This window comes from Vipera berus (assembly GCF_964194415.1).
Source record: "Vipera berus genome assembly, chromosome: 1".
In the NCBI taxonomy this organism is placed as follows: Eukaryota; Metazoa; Chordata; class Lepidosauria; order Squamata; family Viperidae; genus Vipera; species Vipera berus.
In genome coordinates, this window is record NC_138202.1 from 295,824,761 (window position 1) to 295,849,170 (window position 24,410).

At 39.7% G+C, this 24,410-nt stretch overlaps 1 protein-coding gene across 2 annotated transcripts in view; it reads left to right on the plus strand.

Moving 5' to 3' along the window:
• Positions 1-1,489: 1,489 nt before the first annotated feature.
• The window catches only part of RASGRP3 (RAS guanyl releasing protein 3), a 44,922-nt gene continuing 22,001 nt past the window's right edge, over positions 1,490-24,410 (plus strand). The window contains exons 1-9 of one of the 2 annotated variants that reach the window (XM_081324316.1): positions 1,490-1,902; positions 10,383-10,563; positions 11,681-11,783; positions 12,841-12,903; positions 13,766-13,897; positions 19,283-19,430; positions 20,589-20,762; positions 22,550-22,666; positions 23,143-23,418. In XM_081324316.1, the coding sequence (XP_081180442.1) occupies positions 10,494-10,563; positions 11,681-11,783; positions 12,841-12,903; positions 13,766-13,897; positions 19,283-19,430; positions 20,589-20,762; positions 22,550-22,666; positions 23,143-23,418 (1,083 nt within the window). In that variant the 5' untranslated portion in view covers positions 1,490-1,902; positions 10,383-10,493. The remainder of the gene's footprint in view (positions 1,903-10,382; positions 10,564-11,680; positions 11,784-12,840; positions 12,904-13,765; positions 13,898-19,282; positions 19,431-20,588; positions 20,763-22,549; positions 22,667-23,142; positions 23,419-24,410) is intronic. The other variant, XM_081324317.1, reaches the window with a different exon arrangement.

A 24,410-nucleotide genomic window follows, 5' to 3' on the forward strand; every position in this document is an offset into this window, starting at 1 on the left:
AGGATTGAAAGGACTACTGGAAAGTCTATAAGGACCATAAAGTCTGCATTCCCTCATCTAGGTAGAGGTAAAGGTTCCCCCGCACATGCGTGCTAGTCGTTTCCAACTCTAGGGGCCGGTGCTCATCTCCATTTCAAAGCCAAAGAGCCAGCGCTTGTCTGAGAACGTCTCCGTGGTCATGTGGCCGGCATGACTAGATGCCAAAGGCGCACGGAACACTGTTACCTTCCCACCGCAGTGGTCCCTATTTTTCTACTTGCATTTTTATGTGCTTTAGAACTGCTAGGTTGGCAGAAGCTGGGACGAGTAACAGGCGCTCACTCTGCTACGTGGCACTCGGGATTCGACCTGACAAACTGCCGACCTTCTGATCGACAAGCTCAGCGTCCTAACCCACTGAGCCACCGCGTCCCTTTCCCTCATCTAGGTCCCATCAAAAGTCATGTACCAGAGCAATCAATGCTATTTCTACCCCATGACCAGCTCTGAAGAAGTGGGTCCAGATAATCCATTTCCTCTAGCATCACTTGTAGCTGATTGCCCATCACCTTCTATAAGAGGTAGAGAATGTGCAAAATCATCACATAAAGCCTGATTAGTCCTCATTGCTATCATTCTTTCTTTCATTTTGACCTCCTTTCATACAGGTTCTCTAACAGGTGGGGGGAGAGAGAACCTTTTTAATCCTCATTGGATTTATGAATATTTACTTAACTAATCACCTGCCATTTAATCTATGAATTGAATCAGTGAAGTTAACTGGCTTTTCCCCCGGACTCCACTTTCTTTTTAAGACCCAGTGGAAAGGATAAGACATCTTACTATATTATGCATGCAAAAATAACTGTTCCAGTATTAATGGAAAACTAACTTTAATTAGAGGAAAGTCAACCTGTACAGAGTTCATATCAGAATTTGCATGTTCCATGGAAGAACATTTCAATGAATGTCTAAAGTACACCACCCAGAATTAAAAGTAATTAAAATTCCAGGTCAAGTGCACAACTATATAAAATCCTGCCGAGCTCAATTTCTAATGCCTCAGAGAACTGAACAATGGTTATTCAGAGGAGGGGGGCATTTTTACAGCAAAGGCCACACTGACTAAAAAAAAAGTTTTTAAAATCTCCTGCCAGGACATTTGACTGTGATGCCACCAAAAATGGGTTAGTCCAAGATTTATGTTTTGCTGGGGTAGAAACTTTGGAGGAATTATGGGAGACTGTTTTTTTAGTGTATTTAAGTATATTATTTTTGTGCTAAATGACCTGATATATGTTTGTATTTTAGCTATTAAAAACAAACTAAACTAAAATGTATTATAATGAAGGTGTTCCCTGGGTCATAAAAGGAGTCTTGATTAAAAGGATTTTCCCCCTCCCTCAAAAAAGGCAGAGATCATATAATAATTAGTTAAGGTCTTGCTGAAATCTGTCAACAAACTGAGCCAATGATGCAGGATTACTGCAATACCAGATGGAAAAACAAAATGTGCAGGTTAAGCTACGATACAGTGTTTTAATTTTCCATCATAGTTAGTCCTACCTTTAGATGAGGAGGCTTATCTATTTTATATTTATGTTTTATATTTATGATTTGTAAAGGGCTGAGTTGGAATTATAATTCTGAGTCGTAGCGCGGGGTTTTGTTCTCTTGGGTTTTGCTAAGATTGATGTTAAGAAAAGAAAGTGGTTTGTTGTCTAAATGGGGGTAGAAGAGTGATTGTTGGAGTCTGACCTCTTGGCACAACCAAGAGATTTATCAAAGGGTGCATGTGACTAAGTTAAGTAAGAGACACAGCCCCAGCTTGAAGGAAACAGCTGCTCATTTTTGCTTTCACACTTGGCAGCTGGACAAAGAAGGGAGATGTTTGTGTTGAATACCTCTGCAAAACTGAGTACAGTAAGTGATTTTCCCTGTTGTCCTTGGGTTGGGAATGTGTTTGCATTTTAAAAAAGAAGAAGAAGAAGAAGCCAGGAATACTACTTTTTCTCTTCCAGCTTCTCTCGTAAAAGTTGAGGTCTAGTTTGCTATCTCATAGATCTAGTTTCACAAACAATCTTTTTCTTCAACTAATACACGGACCCAGCTTATTTTGCTTCAGTGAAAGAAAGAAAAAATAAAGCTAGGTAAACTACAGTGTATAGTTGCTTTTCAAGGGTATTTGGTTTGGCTTGTCCTGTTCGGTTTAGAAATGGGGATGCTGTGTCTTTAAAGAGGGAATACAGCTACAGCTGCTGTCGTTGTAGTGCTGCTGTTGCTGGAGAAGTTGTACTTTGTACAATTCTTCGTTCCACAAAACAAGGTACAAGAATGCAGTCCTTCTTATGGCGTGCCGGCTTTGTTTCCTTGCAATGTCAGGAAGAGGCTCACGATGTCAAGCGCCTCGTATAACACTTGAGGCTATTCTATGGCAATTTAGAAGAGACCCATTTAAAGCAGCTTGGCAATTTCAGTGGCGGCGGCTATCTGGGGAAAACACATTGCTGACTTTGGGATAATAAAAATGCAGCCGACAAATGCTATCATGTATCGTGGTGCCAGACACGACTTCCAAAAATATTGTTCCTGTCTGCATAGTTATTGGGATTGCCAGGAGAGAACTACTTGTAGCAGACAAGGAGTCCCTTAATGGCTACTAGCTGTTAGAATTTGCTTAAGTTCTTGATAAGGACTCTGTTGAATTGTCTTGCTACATGCATGAATTACTTAAAAGTCTGAGGGGGAGGATGAAAGCTGATTGTCTTTGGGGCTGCTGTCAGCTTCTAGGAGCCTCTGATTGGCCGCTATGAGAAATAGGATGTTTCCTGGGTGGACTTTGGGTCTTGATGTTCTTTTAACTCAACGAAACAACTTAAAGGAGCAAGAATTATGGGGGCTGAAATGATCAGTTGAAGGTGATTTGGCAAATAAGCCACCCTACTAGGATTACTGCTGGTTAACACAGAAAATTTAATTCCTACCTGTGTTTTATGATCACAGATGGCATTTGAACTTATCTCCATGGTTACATTTTTGCTTTAAAATAAGTATAATCCTTTTCTACAAATAGCAGAAGAGTAGATGCAAAGTACTTTAAATTTCTGAGGTCATAATGATGCTGCAAACCGTAGAGGCTCAGAAGATTTCCTGTCTTGTCCAAGTTGACAATTTTGATTGGACTATTATTTCAGGATTTCAAAAGTGAAAGTAAAGCATGAAATGTCATTTTGGAAAAGGGAAGAACAGGAATGATGATTGTTTTGATTGTACAACAGAAGTCATGGCAACCTAAAGGAATCCACAGTTATGGTTATTAAGTATAGTGGCTAAGATTGATAGGTGTAGTTTGGATTAGTGGTTTAGGCACCAGCTTAAAAGTGAGAGACTGCGAGTTCTAGTCCTGCTTTAGCCATGAAAGCCTTAGGCCAGTTATCTCTCAACTGAACTTACCTGGAGGGTTCTTGCTGTGGGCAAAATAGGAGCAGGAAGATGTGTTAAATATGTTTGCTGCCTTGAGTTATTTGTAAAAGTAATAAAGGCTGGATACAAATAAAATGAATAATCCAGATCTCCCAGAATTGGAGGAATTACATTGCCCATCACCTAAATTCTAGTACTTGATTTTATGCAAGTGAGAATTTTCATTGTTGTATGGAAACCTGATTGCATTCTGTTTCTTTCCATGAGATAAGTGATATATTCTCACAATTTTCCTGCATTAATCAAAATAATTTCAAAAAATATTTATTTTTCTTATTTTCAGCAGCTAATCTTTCTCTATTGCAATAGTAGCAAAACAGCAATGTCTAGAACTAGCAATCCACCAGTAAGTTTTAAAACTTTCTGCCTGCCCACCCATAATTGGGTATTCTGAATTAAGATGATCCTTGCTCTAGATGAGGAAGGCTTTGAATCCTTTCTCTCTTTTGTCATGAAAATTGGCCCTCAGAAGTACGGATTAGGGGAAAAGTGTATATATACACAAAAACATACTTCAAGGGAATAGTTTTCACTAGAAAATTGGGGAAAATGAAAAGGGTTAATCTTCCCTCCTTGTACCAGGATCTTAATCCAGATTAATTTTAAAGTGAACAGAAAAGCAATCATGTATTTTACAATCCTTTTAGCTAAAGAGATGCCCAAAGCAGATCTTTCACAGGACCTTTGTTGTGGTTTGGGGGGGGAAATTCAATACTATATAGATAGCCCTCTTCTAAACTACCATGTTTCCCCAAAATTAAGACCCAGTTTTATACTTTTTTGCCTCCAAAAGAGGCACTTGGTCTTAATTCGGAGAATGTCTTAGCTTAGGACCACCATACCCAGGTCTCCCATATCCCAACACGGTCGTGCCACTGCTTGACTTCTTTTGCGGCCGCTTGCCAACAATTGTGGCTGGACACCATGTGGCACATTGCGCCATTGCTGCTCCTCCTGGCAGGACACCGCATGGTGCTTTGTGCCATTTCTGATTCTCCTGGCAAGATGCTGTGTGGCTCTTTGGGACATTTCCACAGCAAAAATGGCCCAAAGTGCCACATGGCTTCCTGCCATGAGCAATAGAAGCAGCCCAAAACATGCAAGCAAGAGAAGTGGCCCGAAGTGCTGCACAAAAGTAGTGGCGCAACAGATGGCCTGGCTGTGGTGGTCCTACTGGTAAGGTAAGTAGTGCAGGGTGCGTGGGGCAGCTTCACCTCCCCTACCCCCACCCTAGCTTGATTTTTAGGGGTGTGCCTGCCCCAAAACTAGGGCTTAGTTTTGGAGTAGGGCTTATATTAGGCCCACCCCCAAAAATCAAGCTAGAGCTTACTATTGGGCTGGGTCTAACTTTCGGGGAAACACGGTATTATGGAAGGTAAATAAAGAACAGAGTTTAGTGGATTTTCCCAGAAAAAAACAATGGCATTTTTTTTATTTCTAATTCAAAGTCAGTACCCTGATCATTGATCTCTCTTCCTTTCACCAATGAGAGTTGAAACACACACAAGACTCAGGAGAAGACCTTTGTCTTTAGCAGAAAATATGGGATTCTATATTGCTTCTTATTTTCTCTGTTCATGCCAATGAAATTTTTTTTTTAGCATACAGTATACTCCCCTTAGTAACCTTGTGAGTTAATTGACCTGGAATTGTATGAGAGAGACGGTGTGTGAACAACAGATAGCAGCAGGGGTCAGGAATGTGTGAACTCACATTTAAGAATTCCCAGAGAAATTAATGGATTTTCCATTCACATGGAAGGTGCTAATGTAATTGCTGTAAATGGACAGGTGAATTTTAGTGGGAAGAGAACACTAGAAACAAAATACTACCAGGGAGGTCAAATAAAAGTGAAAGGGCATGGTGTTTCTAAAATACAGTTTAGAATACAAGCAAAGCATTGAATGTGAAGATGTTGAGCCCAGGTTATGCCTCCAAGAAAGACCCAGTATGCACAAGGATTTGGGAGTTCATAAAGTAGCCCAAAACTTCCAAATTCTAATGTTCAGGTATTCAGCCTCATCCTGAATCTTACTGGCTGTGAAGCTGCCAGCTTTTCTTTTGAGAGACAGTAACTATGGCCTGGCGTAGGGAAATGTAGAAATCCTAAAAAGCATCTTCGTCAGAAGAAAAAGTAGGGAATTCTAATTAGATGGTATAGTTGTTTAAAGTTGGTGCAGGAAAGAAGTTGTCTTTATCTCTTCAAATATGTGATTCGAAGAGAGCCTTGTTTGAATTCTAATGTGAATTAGTTCTGATTTTGTATTATGACAATTGTTGTGTAGCGGGTTCTTTGGCGCAGGAATGAAGACGAGGTAAATGAGTACAGGAAAACTCATGGTTTATTTCATGCTGAATCTGAACTGGGGAAATGGCTGCAACTAGCCACAATATATAGTCTAGCCCCTAGGTGGCAGCCAATAGGTTTGAAGCAACCATTGCCGCCTAGGGATAGCCAATAGCAGCACTGGAAACTTGTGGTCCAGGTTGCTGGAGAGCCGTTAGCTGCTCCAGCAACCCACGTGGTATTACTAATGAGCCCAGTACATAACACCCCTCCCCTCTTAGATCAGACAATATTAACACAAGTTAGTCTTAATGCAATTATCAAGACTCATTATCAAAATAATAGTAATAGGGGGAAAAACATATAGGTTACAATGTTATTAAACAACGTCTGAATGAATAGGCTTCATTGACAGCATACTAGACAGTTACATCATAGCACCTGAATGAATATGCCTTCATTGACAGTACGCCAAACAGTTAACATCATAACGCTAGTTTCAGTAGTACAGTGGCAAGCTACAATGCAACAATATTATAGCTCTTTATTTTACAACATAATCAACAAGATATGAAGGAAGCTTGTGTAACCTAGTGAAACATCTTCCAGTCACTTTGTGGTCTACCAGCTTACCCAGTGGGCTGAGTAGACCTGTGTCCCTTGGTGCACCTGAGTCAAGGGGATTAGATGCTCTCTGGCTGGCCTCTCCAGGTTGGCCCACCCGTGTCAGACTGATCAGCAGAGTAGGCACAGGAGTTGCTGAAGTCTGGTTGGCTTGCTCCTTCAGGGGATCCATGTTGCATTCCTGGACTCCCCACTTCTCCCTCTGGTTCCTCCTCAGTTATGAAGGAAAAGTTTTGAGAGTCCATGTGAGGACTGGCTTGGCCACAGGTTTGAGGACCTTGGGAGGGACTTATGACACAGTCCTCACTTAATAGCCATTCTGGAAACCGTTTTCTGAGTTGATCAATGTGTCGTCTGACAACTCGCCCTCCCTCCAACCCCACTTCAAAAGACGGGCCCGGATGCTTTGGTAATTTGACCAGGAACCCACAGATTCCCATGACCATAGTTCCTGGCCCATACCCAATTGCCCATTTGCAGCCCCCTAGGGGGTTTTGGTCGAGAGGCTTCTGCTGCCACTCTATCTGGATGCAACCTGTCCAGTTTAGTGATCAAACACCTCCCCCAACATAGTTCTGCAGGACTTTTGCCTGTAGCAGTGCAGGGCGTAGAATGATGGCAGAGTAGAAAATCTGCCAATCTGTGATGCCAGTCACCTGTTACAATGCACTTGAGTGATTCCTTCATTGTCCTCACCATGCGTTCAGCTTGACCATTAGAAGACAGATGAAAATGTGCAGACGTTGCATGTCTGATGAGATTAGCTCTAAGGAAGGCCTGAAATTCAGCAGCAGTGAATTGGGCCCCATTGTCTGAAACTAAGACATCTGGCAGCCCATGTGTGGCAAAGAGTTTTCTCAGCACCTGGATGGTCCTATCAGTAGTCATGTTAGGAACTGGAATTACTTCCAGCCATTTGGAGTGGCTATCCACTACTATAAGGAAGAGCTGTTCCTGAAAGGGCCCAGCATAGTCTATGTGAATCCTAGACCAGGGAGTGTGCATTTCCTCTCACCTGTCAACTGGAGCCTGTGGCATTTCAGGCCTTGATTGCTGGCATGTATAACAACCATGGACTTGTGCCTCAATGTCCTTATCAAGGCCAGGCCACCAAAAGTAGCTTCTAGCTAAAGCTTTCATTCTGACAATGCCTGGATGGCCTTCATGTAATGACTGTAAAACCCTGTCTCTTAGGGAAGTGGGAATTATGACTCTGTTCCCCCATAAAATGCACCCCTTGTGGGCAGATAACTCATGCCTTCTGACAAAATAGTTCTGAAATTCAGAACCTGGGCTTTTATCCAACCAGCCCATGTATACCCATGTCAATACTTTACTAAGTGTTCTTATCTGTGGCAGTTTCAGCAGCAATGTCCCCCACATGGAGGGGGAATTCAGGTAGGTCCTGTATGGACAGAATTCTAGCAGCTGGAGCCAGATCTGGTTCCATTAGTAGCAGTGGTAGTCTGCTGAGGCCATCAGCATGGCCCATTTCTTTACCCTGTTTGTGAATCAATTTAAAAGTGTATGCAGATAGAAATATAGACCATCTCAGCATTCTTGGGGAAAGTATGTGGGGGGTTTGTTTGTCTGTTGTGAAAAGTCCCAACAGAGGTTTGTTTTCTGTAAAGACCGTGAAGTCCCTGCCATATAAATAGTCATGGAATTTTTTTTATTCCAGCAACAATGGCTAGGGCTGTTAATGGGGGGGGGAGGAAGATGCCTCTTCCTCCAGCAACGATGCCATTCCCCCATGACTTCAGCTCTCAGGTGAAGCAGGATCCCACCTTCATCGCCACTATTGTGTAGTGGGTTCTGGAACGCATGGAGGATGCCAGGCAGAGGAATACATCATAGCAGCTCTTTCTTTGGTGGTAGAAACTGTACTGAGAGGATAGGGTTACCTGTGCCCTATTTATACCTGTCCAGGTACACTTTCCAGCCAATAGATTTAAACCTGGCTTTCCCGCAATGAGTCCAGGTACATTTCCAGCCAATAGATTTAAACCTGGCTTTCTGGCCGAAATGCTGCTTCCTGCCACAGCAGTTTCAGCCCAGCGCCACCTGGTGTATCGATGAGCCGATGCTTGCGGTGTTATTAAACCCCATACATAACACATGGAATTCACTGGAAAGGAAGATTGTTGCTATGCAGATAAAATGAGGAAAGATCCTGTAATATACTACATGAGTTATCCAGATCTGGCATATTAAGCATATACAAATAGCAGCAAAATACAAATTTGCAGAACAGTCTTTATAATTTAAGTCTCACTTATGGAAAAAGCATAATTGTGCTAAGGATATATATTAGTATCATCATCATCATATACCAGTGCCTTTATGAGACCACTCCATAATGAAAGAACTAAGTCCATGGTGAATATTCCCCCCAAAAATGGCTTGGGTAAATTAAATATGATTTATGTCATTTAGTAGGGACGCGGTGGCTCAGTGGGTTAGGACGCTGAGCTTGTCGATCGGAAGGTCGGCAGTTTGGCGGGTCGAATCCCGAGTGCCGCGTAACAGAGTGAGCGCCTGTTACTCGTCCCAGCTTCTGCCAACCTAGCAGTTCGAAAGCACGTAAAAATGCAAGTAGAAAAATAGGGACCACTATGGTGGGAAGGTAACAGCGTTCCGTGCGCCTTTGGTGTCTAGTCATGCCGGCCACATGACCACGGAGACGTCCTCGGACAAGCGCTGGCTCTTCGGCTTTGAAACGGAGATGAGCACCGGCCCCTAGAGTCGGAAACGACTAGCACGCATGTGCGGGGGAACCTTTACCTTTTTACCTTTATGTCATTTATTGACATTGCTGATCAAACACTAAATATAGCATAGAGTTGCTTGATACCTGTTTCCTAGCATTATCTCTTTTGGAGGAGGGGCTTGGTTTGAAACTTTGCACATCATTCATGTACTGAATGGAAACAATAAACCTACATCAGTGTAATAGCTCTATTCTTCATAAACATGGTTATCTTAGTTTTTTGCTGTTTTAACTGATAGGTTCTCTTTGTCTCTCCCCATTTCTTTTCTAAAGAGATTCTGAGGTCCTAATAGCAACAGTGGGATTGGCAAATACAACAGCTGTACTTTGTGCCTTATTCATACCTGTTGTTTCGTTTTATTTCATCTACTGATGGGTTTGCTACTATTTACAATACTTCACTTGATTTCTCTTTATACTGATTAAACTGTTTGCCAACTTTTTTCAATAGAATATAAATATTTCAGATGAACAAGTACATTGATTGCACTCTCAAATTAAACTGTGCTATGGGCAGGATAACTATTTTTTTTCTTGTTAGTACTTGTATTTCAGCCGTTTCTTTGTCTGAACAAACTGGAGGAACAATTATTATTTATTTACATCAGTTATTTATGTCTTTCTGAGTCCCAACTATCTCCACAAAGCAGCTCACCATTAAGATACATAACATTTATTGTACTTTTATTAACAATTGTGAATAATGATAGTACTAGAGTCAGGGCTTTTTTTCTCATAGAATGCTCAGAACGGAGTTCCGGCACCTTTTTTGGATGGAACCTTGTAGGGTAGGCAAGGCGGGTTGTATGACATGTGTGAGTTCCGGCACCTTTTTCTTTTACAAAAAAAGCACTGACTAGAGTTGTTGCAAATCATCCATCAGAGCTGTCTTCTTTTGCAGTTATTGCCCATCTTTTTCTCACTCTTGTCAGTTATGAAAGTTCTGCATAAACTGTTTCTAAGGTGCAGCTATGCAGTGTTCAGGTTTAATTCCCAAAAGGTGCTAGGAAAATAAATATAGCAGCTGTCTGTTACTCTTTAAAATAGCTGCATCTTACCCTGGGCTCATGAGATAGCAACAAGAAAAGAGACAACTGCTTAGACTTGGAGAGATGAACTACATTCATCTGCTCTGCAACATCTTTTGGAATCAACTCCAAAGCTTTGGACAGTTCTGCAGAGATGAACTGAATTATAAACCCTGATGTAAACATCTCTTTTCTCATCATCTTTTCACAGTTTTTTGAAGTGTCACGGAGAATGCAACCTACATTCATTGAATGGGGTCCTTCTTGTTTTTCGTTGCTGTGGTGAAAGTGTGGTCATTTTTTTGACAAGGATCAAAGGACAATGGAGTCCAACACACTTGGAAAAGCTGCAACACTGGATGAACTATTAAATACCTGCATTAAAATGTTTGGTACAAATCTTAAATATATTTTTAACTCATCTAAATACTTTCCTCTTAATTTACCAAATGCAGTGTATTAACCCTACTTGTTGCATATCATTGCATTCATAGTGGCTTGGATTCATAGTATTTTGATTAATTCATTTAGTATAGTTATATTTTATCTTAATTTTATTTCAGAATTGTTAGTTTCAAAGTTGTTAGAACTTTCCCCATAAACTGAAATTACGAACTAGTTGAGGCTGGCCAAATTAAAGTATTCCATTGAAATAATGACCAAAATTAAAATTAGTGGAAGGATTTAATAAAATGCTGCTTGTGCCTGGCTGAATACAGTCAAATGTGAAAAATCAGTCTGTCATGGGAAAAGGTTATGACAACAAAAAAGAATGGCTAAGCTAATAACCATAATATCATTAGCCAAGTACACTCAGTGAAAAACTACGTTCATCATAACTTCAGATGAATTTTTAATGCAAAGATTTGTATTGATATACCTTCTAGTTCATCAGCCAGCTCTAAGAAATAGTACATAAATAGGATGGGATGTAGGACAAAATGGCCCTGGTGATGCAGTGGTTAGAATGCAGTACTACAAGCAAACTCTATCCACAAAACTCAGGGTTGATGTACCTTCCATCCTTCCGAGGTCGGTAGAATCAGGACCCCAGTTTGTTGGAGCAATATGCTGATGTTGTAAACTACCCAGTAAGCACTGTAAAACACTATGGGATGGTATTGTCAAAGCATTGCTGCTATTGCTATTGCCTCACTAAGACAACATCTCTAAAATAATTTTGCTAACTTGATACCAACTGACCATATATTGGAAAGAATGTTTAAGGAAGTTGAAGTCCAATGCATCTAGCAGGTGCCAGATTGGGGAAATGTATCCTAGAGAATTGCCTTGTGTACCCCCATTTTTACTCTAATACTATATGCCAAATGAATGGATTTTTCCGATAAATTTATTTCATTTCACAAAAAAACTTTTTTTTATTTTGTTTCTATTTAGAAACAAATTATTTAGTAATATTTGTGCAGGAATTTAACATTTGGATGCCTTTTCTCATTCAGTCATATTCTCTGTTCTGTTTTTAATTTATCTATTTTATTTTTTTTACAGACGACAAAGGGGAGCTGAATGGCAATAATTTGCCGAGAACTTTTCTTTTAATGCATCGATGGTATCTGTCATCCACAGAACTGGCAAATAAACTTCTTTATATATATCCTTTCAGAGAGTTATGTTGATGATTCCAAGAATCAGTTTATCCAGTAATAGTAATCAAAATGCTTTCAAGGTAGAATCCCAAAGGTGCTTTTTCATGAGGCAACCGGACTTTTTAATTTTTCTTTGAAGACATTTTGTTTCTCATCCAAGAAGCTTCTTCAGCTCTGAAGAAACTTCTTGGTTGAGAAGCAAAACGTCTTCAAAGAAAAACACGAAAGTCCAGTTGCCTCGTGAAAAAGCACCTTTGGGATAACTGTGAGCTGGATGACTGAGAATCTCCATAGACATTTCAAGGTAGAACTTGATGATGAGAGTGAAGCCATTTGACAAGTATAACTAAAATCTAGAAGCAATTATTTTTATTTGGAGGAAAATAAATGAACTATAAATGTACTTGTGGCTGCAGACTTCTGTTTTGCAGGCAGCTGGCATTTCAAGTCAGTTATAAATCTCATTAAAAGTCCCTCTATATTATTGAAAAAAAAACAATGGTTAATTCGTGGAACAAAGATGGAACAATTGCATATGGTATAAAACTTCATTTCTTATAGAACTTCAGTGAACTTCTTTAGGAGTTCCTATTTGTTGAAATTAAAAAAAAACTGGGACAACACTCCCAAGCAGGCACTAAGCTGCAGCAGATTATTAACCATGTACTGTAGATTGTTTTAAGAAATGAATAACCTGAGATTGTGTTCAATTTCTTCAAAGTGATTGTGGTGGAAAAATAGGCATTGTATAAGTTATGTATATCTTGTGAATTGCAAAATATACAGAAATATATCTCTATTCATACTGTACTACATTGAATATAGCTTTAAGTTTCTATTATAATCTTTGTAATAATATTATAATAATGCATTGAATTTTTTTAGTTAAACATATTTATATCCTACCTTTCTAATATTGTTTGGATATTATATTTAAGGAGAGAAGCATAAAGAAATGTATCAGATTCAATTACAATTAAACTATACAACTGTAGTAGCTTAATCAAATTAATCAAATCAAATTTTGATGAAATTTTTTAAAAATCTCTTTAACTAATTTACATATAGAAATGCCAATGGAGGAAACTGCAGTGAAATCCGCTTAAAAATCTGTTACTTTATGAGGTAAATGGAATGTTAAATTTAACTAGAAATGTACTTTTATCATTTTCAAGGCTTAAGGGAATGAACCCCCCCATTTAAATTGAAACTATTGGGGGAGCTATATTAAGTGCAAAGTGATTCTGAATAGTGATGATGGAAGACTCCAGAATCAAATCCCCTCATACCTCTCTAACCCTTGGCTTAGAGTCTAAGCCAGGGGTTAGAGTTAGGCAAACCTTTTGGACTCAGTGTGGCAAAAATTCAGAAAATACCAACCTTGACTCTGCAGACATGTCACCTCCCTACTCCCTGGACAAAAGAGAAACAATTTATAATGAAGAGCAATAAATTATCTAAATTTATTATTAATAGATGAATATGTACATATTTTTCAAAATGCCTGTTTGATGCAATTCTAGACTGCACAAAACCTGGATACTTTGGAGAATGTTCTTGCATGGCCTTGCAATCCTCCAAAAAGAGCCGAAAATCACATCACATTCTGGTATGATTTTTAGAGACCTCAGAGGCTCCATGATTTTTAGAGACCTCAGAGGGGCCTCTCATGTGTCTTGCAGAGGGTCGAGAGGCCTGGGGTATCACTAAAAATGTCATGGCATGTCACCTGTGACACGTCTGCCATAGGTTCACCATCACCGCTAAAGGGTGATTAAATACTGTCCCAGAGTTGAGAACAAGAGAGCAGAATTTATTTGTGAGGGAATCCTTCTCTTTAAGACAAGGTAAATGTCAGGCTGAATATTTAATAGTCATGGAGCTACTGTTCATGGAGTAGATAACATTCCGTGATTGAGAGATCACATAGTAATGCAATAAGATCCATGGACTGATATATGAATAATTCTTGGGTTAACAATTTCAGGTACTGGATATTGGAATTTCCTGCAGAATTTAATCTGGATCTTGGTTTGGTTCATCTGACTGAGGAGTTTCAAGAATTAGCTTGCCATCTAGGTTATGAAGAACATATACACCTCATCGACATTTCTAGCATGTAAGGATTATCACCTGTGAGGTACCATTATTAAACAGCATCTCAACAGCATTATAAGCAGGCAAAAATGAATTGGTGTGACATATTTGAAATTATATAGAATATATAATATATAATATATATAATATATAAATTATAGAAGATTTATATATATACTATATAAAAGGTTTTGATAATCTTCACATCAATTGTTAACTACTGAACTAATAATGTCAGTCATGATGAAGAATTGTGTAATAGCTGCCTCTTTAGGTAATTGGAAAAAGAGTGGATTTCTTACTGTCATATTTATATAGCATAAACTATTTCGTTTGTTTGGAAAACTATATATAGTATATAATTTATAGATATAAAAATTTGGAAAAATTTATGTATGTATGTATGTATGTATGTATGTATGTATGTATGTATATATAAAGGTATATATAGTATACTGTATATAATTTTCCAAACAAACAAAATAGTTTATGCTATATAGATATAACAAGATTGAAATGCTACTTTAAAGAATGAATTGGCATTATGGCTGTAGGCAGGTTTTATTCCCAATTGATGCAATTAGAGTGATGCAATTAGATTTTAGGAACTGTCACTATATACTGCAGAAGTAGCACTTTTTGTAATAGTTCATTCAATTGGCAGTGATCAATCCTGATAATAAAGTGCATCTGGCTAGCTTTCTATGGTAAAGATAAAGGTAAAGTTTCCCCCGCACATGCGTGCTAGTCGTTTCCAACTCTAAGGGCCAGTGCTCATCTCCATTTCAAAGCCGAAGAGCCAGCGTTTGTCCGAGGACGTCTCTGTTGTCATGTGGCCAGCATGACTAGATGCCAAAGGCACATGGAACGCTGTTACCTTCCCACCGTAGTGGTCCCTATTTTTCTACTTGCATTTTTATGTGCTTTCAAACTGCAAGGTTGGCAGAAGCTGGGACAAGTAACAGGCACTCACTCTGTTACGCGGCACTCGGGATTCGACCCGCCAAACTGCCGACCATCTGGTCGACAAGCTCAGCATCCTAACCCACTGAGCCACTGCGTCCCTATCTATAGCCAACATTAAAGTCATGAAAAGAAAAAAAGGGTCCCTTTCAGGCAACATATCCCTAGATGTGCAGAAGGCATTGGGGTACAACCTCAGAATGTGAGGTTCACATTTCCCAGTCTGGAAACAATTCCCATTTTTAAAAAAATCAAGTCTCTTAGGTATTCTTAAGTAGATCATGACTCTATTGTCAAATGTTGGTGTCCACAGTTCTAAAACCTAAGTACTGACTACACTCAAATGCTTCTCAGTGTCCCTCTGTTTATTTAATTTTTATACATATTGTTAATGTTGACTCAGCATTTCAAAATTGATAGTATTTTTAGGTAGCACACACCAGAGCAATATAATTATCTCCAATTCCAGCCTGATTTCACAGTCTTGAAAAATGTTTCTGGAAAAAAGTTGAAAAATATCTAAAGAAATCATCTAGTCCAATAAGAGTAAGTGATCCTTCTCTAAGATGATTCTTTTTCAATGCTTTGGATATTAACTTCCATCAATCCAAACCACCATGCTGGAGGTTTGTGTACCAGTTTACACGTGTATGCAGAAAGGAATATGGACCACCTCAGCATCCTGGGGGATAGAATTTGTGGGGTTTGTCAGTCGTGAATAACCCCAGCAGCAGCTTGTGATCTGTGAAAATAGTGAATTCCCTGCCATATAAATAGTCATGAAATTTTTTTACTCCCATCACTATTGGCCAGGGCTTCCTTATCTATTTGGGCATAGTTCCTCTCTGCCCTTGACAGTGTTCGAGAGTAATAAGCAATGGGTCTCTGCTCCCCGTTGTCCTCCATGTGACGTAGGACAGCACCCACTCCATAGGGAGATGCATCACATGCAATGCAGATGGGTTTGTTTTCTATAAAGTGTGTGACAGTTGAGTTACAGGACAATAGGTCCTTTAGTTTTCGGAAGCTATGCTCATGGACTTTGGTCCAATTCCATGGAGTTTTCTTATCTAAGAGCCTATGTAATGGCTCAGCAATTGCTGCTTTGTGGGGCAAGAAAGCATGATAAAAATTAAGTAACCCCAGGAAAGCTTGCAATTCAGCTTTGTTTTTAGGGTTTGGAGCCATCTTAATTGCTCTTACCTTGGAAACAGTAGGGTGAATTCCCTTGGCATCAATTCTAAACCACAGGAATTCAGTGGATGCCACTCCAATGCTGCATTTGTCCTTTTTTAGTTTTAACCCTGCAGAACGGAATCTGCTTAAAACAGCCTGCAGCTTGTCAGCCAGGACCTCTTCAGAATCTCCAGCGATAAGGACATCATCAAAGTAAGGGCATACTCCAGGTATGCCCTTCAGAGTCCTCTCCATCACCTCCTGAAATATTCCAGGAGCTACAGAGACACCGAACTGCAAACGGTTAACTCTGAAAGCTCCTCTGTGTGTAACAATTGTCTGCGCGTCTGCCGTTTCCCTGGTAACAGGGAGCTGCTGATACGCCTGTGCCTAATCGAGCTTGGCAAAGATGGCGCTGCCCTGGAGTGAGGAGAGGACGTGTCTTACCGTCGGAACTGGGTAAGCGTGCGGAATTCAGGGTCCGGTTCACCGTGGCCTTATAATCCGCACAAATTCTTACCTCCCCGTTAGCTTTGAGTGGGGTGACTATTGGGGTCTCCCACTCTCCCCCTTCTACTGGTTCCAACACCCCCTGGTCCACTAATTTGTCCAATTCGCTCTCAATCTTGTGCTTGAGAGCGAAGGGAACTCTTCGCACCTTAATTCTCACGGGAAGAACATTAGGGTTCAACTTAAATTTGATGGGGGGGCTGTGTATCTGCCAAGCTTGCCATTGAATATGTCTGCAAACGTTTTGCAGACAGATTCAAGGCTTTTGGGCAGGGAGGTGTTATGGATCCCAGAGATCCCTATTCCCAGAGCCCCAAACCAATTCAGCCCCACTAAACTGGTCCTCCGGCCCTTGGCTACCAGGACGTCCAAGGGACCCTGGAAGTTCTTGAACCCCACTAACATGGTGGCCTTTCCCCTAACCTTAATAGGGGCATGCTGGAAATCAGATAACTGGATGCTGGTCGGCTTCAATTGAACCCACCGATTGCTTCGGCCGCAAACTGCTTTAAATATCTCATAAGAGATTATGGAGACTGCGGACCTGGAGTCGAGTTCCATCTTGCAAGGTACACCTTGCAAACAGACCTCTAGCTTGATTTTCGGTGTGAGCAACTGGTGGATCCCCATGTGGGACATGGTGCTCCTACTCAAAAAAAAAATTGGTAGAGGTGGGCTCAGGGGACTCAGTACCTTTTGGCCACACATCCATCGATTGAAGTTCATACAGGCTGTCCCGCATGCGATTCTGGCAGATGGCTGCAATGTGCCCCATCTTGCCACAGGACCTACACTTCACAGTTCGGAATTTGCAGGTTGCTCTCTGATGACTTCCACCGCAACTGGCACACTTTTGGACGGTTTTTTTGCAGCTGCAACCGGTGCATTTGGTACATTTATTGGTCGTTGTGGGCTTCCGCTGGTTTCCGTTGTTGTCGTGCCGCGTTTAGTGTCTTCCTTGCTCTTGGTGTAAAGCATCAACCTCAGCCTCCTCCAACGCGTCCCTGCTTCCGCCGTTTGCAGCCTCTCCAAAATGAATGGAACCACCTGGGCTGCTGGGTCGGGTTTGATGGATTGCGTTGACTGCTCCACCGACAGCTTCGCTGGCCAAGATCTCATCCTGAGCATCTTGGAGTGTGATGGTCGGCCGAGCATACATCGCTGCTGCAGCTGTTTGTCCCAGAGTCCACACACCATGCGATCACGCAACCTTTCTTCTAGGTTGCTAAATTTGCACAGGTGAGTGGCTTCCCGCAGGGCTGCGATAAATTCGGAAGCTGACTCACCCGGCCATTGGCACCGCTGGTCGAACTGACCTCGCCACGCTAGTTCAGACATTCGTGGCTTAAAGTGGTTGTTCAGCTTCTCTACGATGTCCTTGTATGACACGTCCTCAATCTCCATCGGTGCACACAGATTAACGGCCAGATCGTGGATTGCTGGGCCACTCAAACAAGTCAAGGTGGCTGCTTTTTGAGTGTCGTCAGTGATCCGGTTAGCCCGCAGGAACGCTTCTACCTGGCTCAGGTGTGAAGCCCATCTCTCCGGGTGACGGTTGTCGAACAGCGGAACCTGTCCGAATTGTGCCATGGTGTGTCCTGTTTCTCCGCTTTGACCACAAGCGTTTGCTTGGCCGGCCGTAATTGGTTCGGGGAAAAATGCCTCTTTCCTCCGATCTTTGTGACTTCAGCTCCTCAGGAGAAACAGGATCCCACCTTCGTTGCCACTATTGTGTAGTGGGCTCTTGACCGCATGGCAATAGGACGGACAAAGGTTTCAGCATGGCAGCTCTTTATTAGTGGAAGTACTGAATGGAACAATAGGGGTTACCGGTGCCCCTTATATACCTGGACAGGTATACTCGCAGCCAATCCCTTTATTTGGTTTTCCCGCCGCGCGCTAGCCAGACAATCCCATCACAGTACAGCGCCACCTGATGGTGTCAGTGAGCCGCTGCTTGTGTTCATTTATCCCCATACATAACACTTTGTAAGAAAGAAATAAAAACCAGTCAAGGCTAACAACGGTGAGCAGAGGGACTCTCCTATTCCAGAAATAATAGCAATCTAAATAATTGCTTCTGGAAACAAAAAAAGGACTGTTACATTAATAGTTTATTCTTATACTGTACAGTATAATACTAGAAACATTTGGCTGGGTGGCCATTGCTGGATCAGATGTACTTCTGCTTATCTCCTTATACTGTACAGGTAGTCCTTGACTTACAACCACAATTCAGCCCAAAATTTCTGTTGCTAAATGAAACACTTGTTTTGCCACAGTTGTTAAGTGAATCACTGCAGTTGTTAAGTTAGCAACACAATTGTTAAGTGAATCTGGTTTCTGCATTGACTTTGCTTGTCAGAAGGTTGCAGAAGCTGATCACGTAACCCCAAGACACTGCAAATGTCATAAAGATGAATTAGTTGCCAAGCATCTGAATTTTGATCATGTGGCCATGGGGATGCTGCAATGATTGTAAGTGTGAAAAATGGTCATAAATCACTTTTTTCAGTGCGCTTCTAACTTTGAACGGTCAATAATGAATTGTTGTAAGTTGAGGACTACCACTACTTGTCTCTGCACACTGACGTAGGACAACTCTCTCACTCTCCTTGTAATGTCTTCTCTCTGACTTTACACCAAAAAAGAACATGCAAGTCTTCTTCTTTATATGCCTTGGCGATGGCCATTGTTTTCTTCTAGGGCATCAGGTCAACCCGGCTCTACATTCTTTCTTTTCTTTTCTTTTTAACAGACCCTCTTATGATTGGATGAGAAGAATCACACAAAGGAAAAAAACATTTAAGAAAGGAAAAGCTTGCCTATTGTTTGATCACCTGGAACCCATTGAACTAGCAGAGCATCTTACTTTTTTGGAGTATAAGTCTTTCAGAAGAATCTCTGTAAGAATTTTACAATTTCTTATACTACTTTGAATTCATGGCCAATAGTGCCTATAACTATGAATCTGAAGGCTCCATTAAACATTATATCAAGTCCCAATGCTGATTTGCGCATGCATTCTCACTACCTGTTGACTGTGGCATCAAGGGATAATTTGTTTATTGCTTGTATGAAGTAGCAATGGTACATTATTAACCAAATCAAACAATCTTTTTAACCAGAGCAAATTACATTTTGTAGAATCATCAATTAGGGTGCCAGAAACACTATTTTAAGTTCCTGTCCATTTAAGATAGTGTGGATTTGCCTTTCTAGGAGTATATTTATTAATAGACATCCACATTTGCTCTGTGAATGGTTATTTACCTAAATAATAAATGGTTATGGGGGTGGGCTGATAAGTATTTAGCAGCTTCTGTGTGCAAAACAACAACCATGGGACGGAGGAAATATTTTGGAGGGCGGGGGAAGAATACGTAGAAAGAGACACAAACAGAAGATTCTAGTAGAAGTTGAATAACTAGTAATGTAATCTATAAGATCTTACATCTGGCAAAATATCAACCTGATTCTGCTTACACTTTGTCTCTAAGTTTTTAAGTAAAGCCAATATTATAAAGATATTCCAAAAATCCAAAACTTTCCCATCCAAAGAATGTATACTCATTAACAATATATCCTCCATCAATTTCTTATTAGCAGCTGAAACAGAGAATGTTTAACACTGGGTGTTTATTTCATACATCTAAGTATGGGTCAGTATGTTTGGAATAATCTTTGCAGTCACCAGATTGCATGCAAATATATGCAAATAATTTTAGCTTGCTAATTATCCCACTATATAGAACTGCTTCTGAAATCCAAAGTCAGCACAGCAATGTATGTTCTGAAGACTGCTGGAAAAGGTATAAGTAAAGGAAATTCTAGATTTAATTGTGGTTATGATGATGATGATGATTACATTATTAATAATAATTAAACTGCACATACTCAAAATATTTTCCTTTGTAGAGAACATCTAAGGAGTAGGGCTTTTGTAGCAAATGTAGGAATTCTTGGATTTGCTTTCCCAGCAAATCTGGGGGGGCACTCTTTTGGGGATGCATTAATATGATCTGAGATAAGCAGATAAGAGTGAAACTCCTCCCTTTGACTAGTTTACAGATTATCAGAGCTATGTGATCCACGGTTGCCTGGAGAACAATCCAACTCTGGAAAGATCAATTGCTTTATTTAATGGCATCTCAAAGTGGGTCCAACTGATGGTTCTGAACAAACCAACTCCTCAACAAAGAGCAGAAGTTATCACAAAATTCATCAATGTTGCACAGGTAATTTTAAGCTGTTGGAGCCTGATTTAATCCCGTGGAATAAAATTTGAATGAATTGTAGGTTAAAAAAGATTTCTGTGAATTTGATGCTTTAAACAGTTTCATATTTAATTGATTCTCCTAGAAGAGAAATCCCTAACACTTGGAGGCTGCTGGGCATATACTGTATGTGGAATTTCAAGAACACATTGTAGGCACTGTCAAAAAATGGCTGCTAGAGAGGATTTGCCCCATTGCAAAATGACAGACACGAAATCCATAGTCAGGTTCATTTTGTAAGCGGCCTAGAGTTGCTTCAATAATGAGATGGGTGGCATATACATTTTTATAAATAAAGCATCAATTTTCAGAAAGCTATCTGATACTTTTCTAGGCTTGTATCTAATAGGATGTTCCCATTATCTCTGTTTATTTTTATTTTTTGAGGGAGATTGGCAAATTTTCAAGCAAAGCACTAGGCAACTACTGTCCATCATTTTCTAGAGGATGAAGTCATATACTGATGCTTTGCTTTGTGGCATGCCAGTTTCTCTAAAACTAATAGTAAAAATAATAGTATAGTAAGAGCAGAAGAATATTGTTGGATGCCATTGGGAAAAATCAATAAAAAGCAGAGCATACATTTCTTCTGGTCTTGATCCTCTTGATGATCCTAACTATATTACCTGCTGGTTTAAAGAAAAGGGCTACATAAAAAGGGTAAACCATTTTTTAGAAATGTGCTGAGTGTACTTTTATGTGTATCGTACAAGATATTTCCCTTACTCCTGACTGACCATATCATGTTCTAGAATGAGAAAGGGTAGAATCTGAGGATCTACCTGGAATCTTTTTGATGATGGGGGTTTACTCTAGAATCGATCGTCATCTTGCAATTCCTTTTTGTACGTTTAATGGATGGCCCTGCTAATAGACCTTTCTAGATCATGCAGCAGAATGTCACAGAAGCATAGGGTGTCATGTAGCAGAATATCACAAAATATGGGGTATAAATCATTGTGCCTATCAATCACGTTCCAAATGAAAAGCGTAAAGACATCAAAACCAAACTTTCTAATAGATTGTGCAAACAAGTCTCTGCAACAAAGAAAACAAAGGTACTTCTACACTTCTGTTCAATATCAGGACACAAGTACTAAAAGGTGAAGAGTGCATCATGATGTTGCCACATACATTTTTCATTTCTTCTTTTTTATCACTATGAATAAGCAAATTCCTATGAATATATATATAATGTGACAGGACACTAACATTGATTCAGTGTGAAAAACATGATCAGTAGATCAATATCTAACTTCATCTGTCTCTCTATAAAATGTTACAGTCATGGAAATAATAAACCTATTGTAATAAATAAATTCCAAACTAGCTTGGAATTTAAGCTTGTAATGGAATTTTTCCTTCTTTTTAAATCATTAACTTTGTTCCAAAATATTTTGAATTTATGGATTTATTGATAGCTCTATCAGGACTTGAATTTCAAATCTGAACTGCTGAATCTTATTTTAACACATACCTTTTGAGGTTTTGTTGTGAAATAACACTCCTCAGTCACAATCCCATTGGTCTAAATTACTATAAAATTGTGTGATTTCACTATCTGGAGAATATCCTTCTTTTCTGAAACCATACATTTGGTCTAGATCAGGGTTTCCCAATGTTGAAAACTTTAATACTGGCTGGGGAATTCTGGGAATTGAAGTCCACACATTTTCAATTGAAGTTCCCAAGTTTGGTTTAGATGAATAATGAACCTTTTAACAAAAAATGTTTGAATTTCTTCATAGAAACTTCTTCACCTTCAAAATTTCAACACACTGATGGCTGTTGTAGGAGGCTTAAGTCACAGTTCTATTTCACGTCTCAAAGAAACTCATTCTTATCTTTCTTCAGAAGTTACCAAGGTATGAGAGTAAACTCACATTGCAATTCTACATAGAGAAAATATACCCTTACCACTGCATATTTAAATATCATATACTTTTTTCCCCACTGAAGTAAGGGAGATTGAAAGCATGGATGTTTCTTATCCTGAATCATATGAATCAACCATTGGTCCATCTGATTTAATTACTAGCAGCATTTTACCATGATCACAGGGGAGGTCTTTTTAAAAAAATAAATAAATAAATTAGGTTCTAAGATCTAAACTTGGATTTTTTAAAAAGAAGTTTATGTATTTATAAACAAAACTATGGCTCTTCATCAAATATATGCAGGAATCAATCATCTGGTTTATTTTTGCAATTCAATAATGATTCCCTTTACTAAAAAGTTAGGTTCCTAGTCCGCCAGTGTAATTTTTCTAAGCTCTCTCTTAATTCAAACAAAACCAAGAATGTTCTTGCTGAGTCTTGTTTTTTCTTGGCCTTCTTTGTAGGACTGGGATGAAATGACTGAACTGGTCTCTTCCAATGGAAACTACTGCAACTACCGCAAAACATTTGCAGACTGTGTCAACTTCAAAATCCCCATTTTAGGAGTCCACTTGAAGGATCTAATAGCAGTTCATGTAGTTTTTCCAGACTGGATCAATGAGGACAAAGTTAACCTTGTGAAAATGCAGCAGCTTTCAGTCACTCTGAGTGAGCTGGTAGCCCTGCAGACAGCATCCCACCATCTTGAGCCAAATATGGATTTAATTAATCTGCTGACGGTAAGATTAATATGCCTTATGTGGTGCTACTTGAAGATTGTTCAAAGGTTTCTGCTGATATACTAATGGAGTTGTTTGTAATATTTGGGTAGTATGGACATGTAACACAGTACTGTACGGTAAACCTGGGTCGATCAGTTATGTATTTTTTTGCCCGGTTTGATGGCTGGTAAACAAGTTTAAGCTTTAAAAAGTGTACCCAGACTTTGCTTTAAGGACTTCCTTCATCTTCTATATTCAAGACAGTCTCAGTGGTCCTATCCATAGATCGACCAGCAAAATCAAATAGACTGATAGTCATTATAGATTGGGCCTTCTCAATTATGAAGTTCCCTTTTAACTGCTTTATGTATAGACCAGGGGTCTTCAAACTTGGCCCTTTTATGACTTGTGGACTTCAACTCCCAGAATTCCTCAGCCAGGCATGCTGGCTGAGGAATTCTGGGAGTTGAAGTTCACAAGTCATAAAAGGGCCAAGTTTGAAGACCCCTGGTATAGACCTTCAAACAAGTATTTTTAAAAAAAAACATTTTCACAGCAGCTTTTTCCTAATAATGTTTTGGTGTTGCTGATCTGAAATGCCTCTGGAAGATCTTTAGCAAATCCTTCTGGCCTTTGGTTTGGTTTGATTATTGTTTGATTTATGCTGGAATAGTTTTATACAGTCACATATTTTTATAGAAGTTGTGTTGTGCAAGCAATATACCTTGTTTTGTTTTTATGATGTCAAATTAACCAACAGAAAAATATTGGGCTGAGAGACCAGTCCAGGTCACATATAAACTTGATTGGAACAATTGTATCTTGGAAAAAGATAATGTGATTGCCACTTTTTATTCTAATATGTTCAAAGCTTGCTATATCTCCTCTGAAATTTTAAAGCACAGCTAAAATGCAGAATGCTTTCCAGATGAAGGGGGAAATCCTCTTGGAATTATATCGTTAGGAAAGTTTTTATTATCGCAAGAGATGTATAGAGAGAAGCTCCTTAA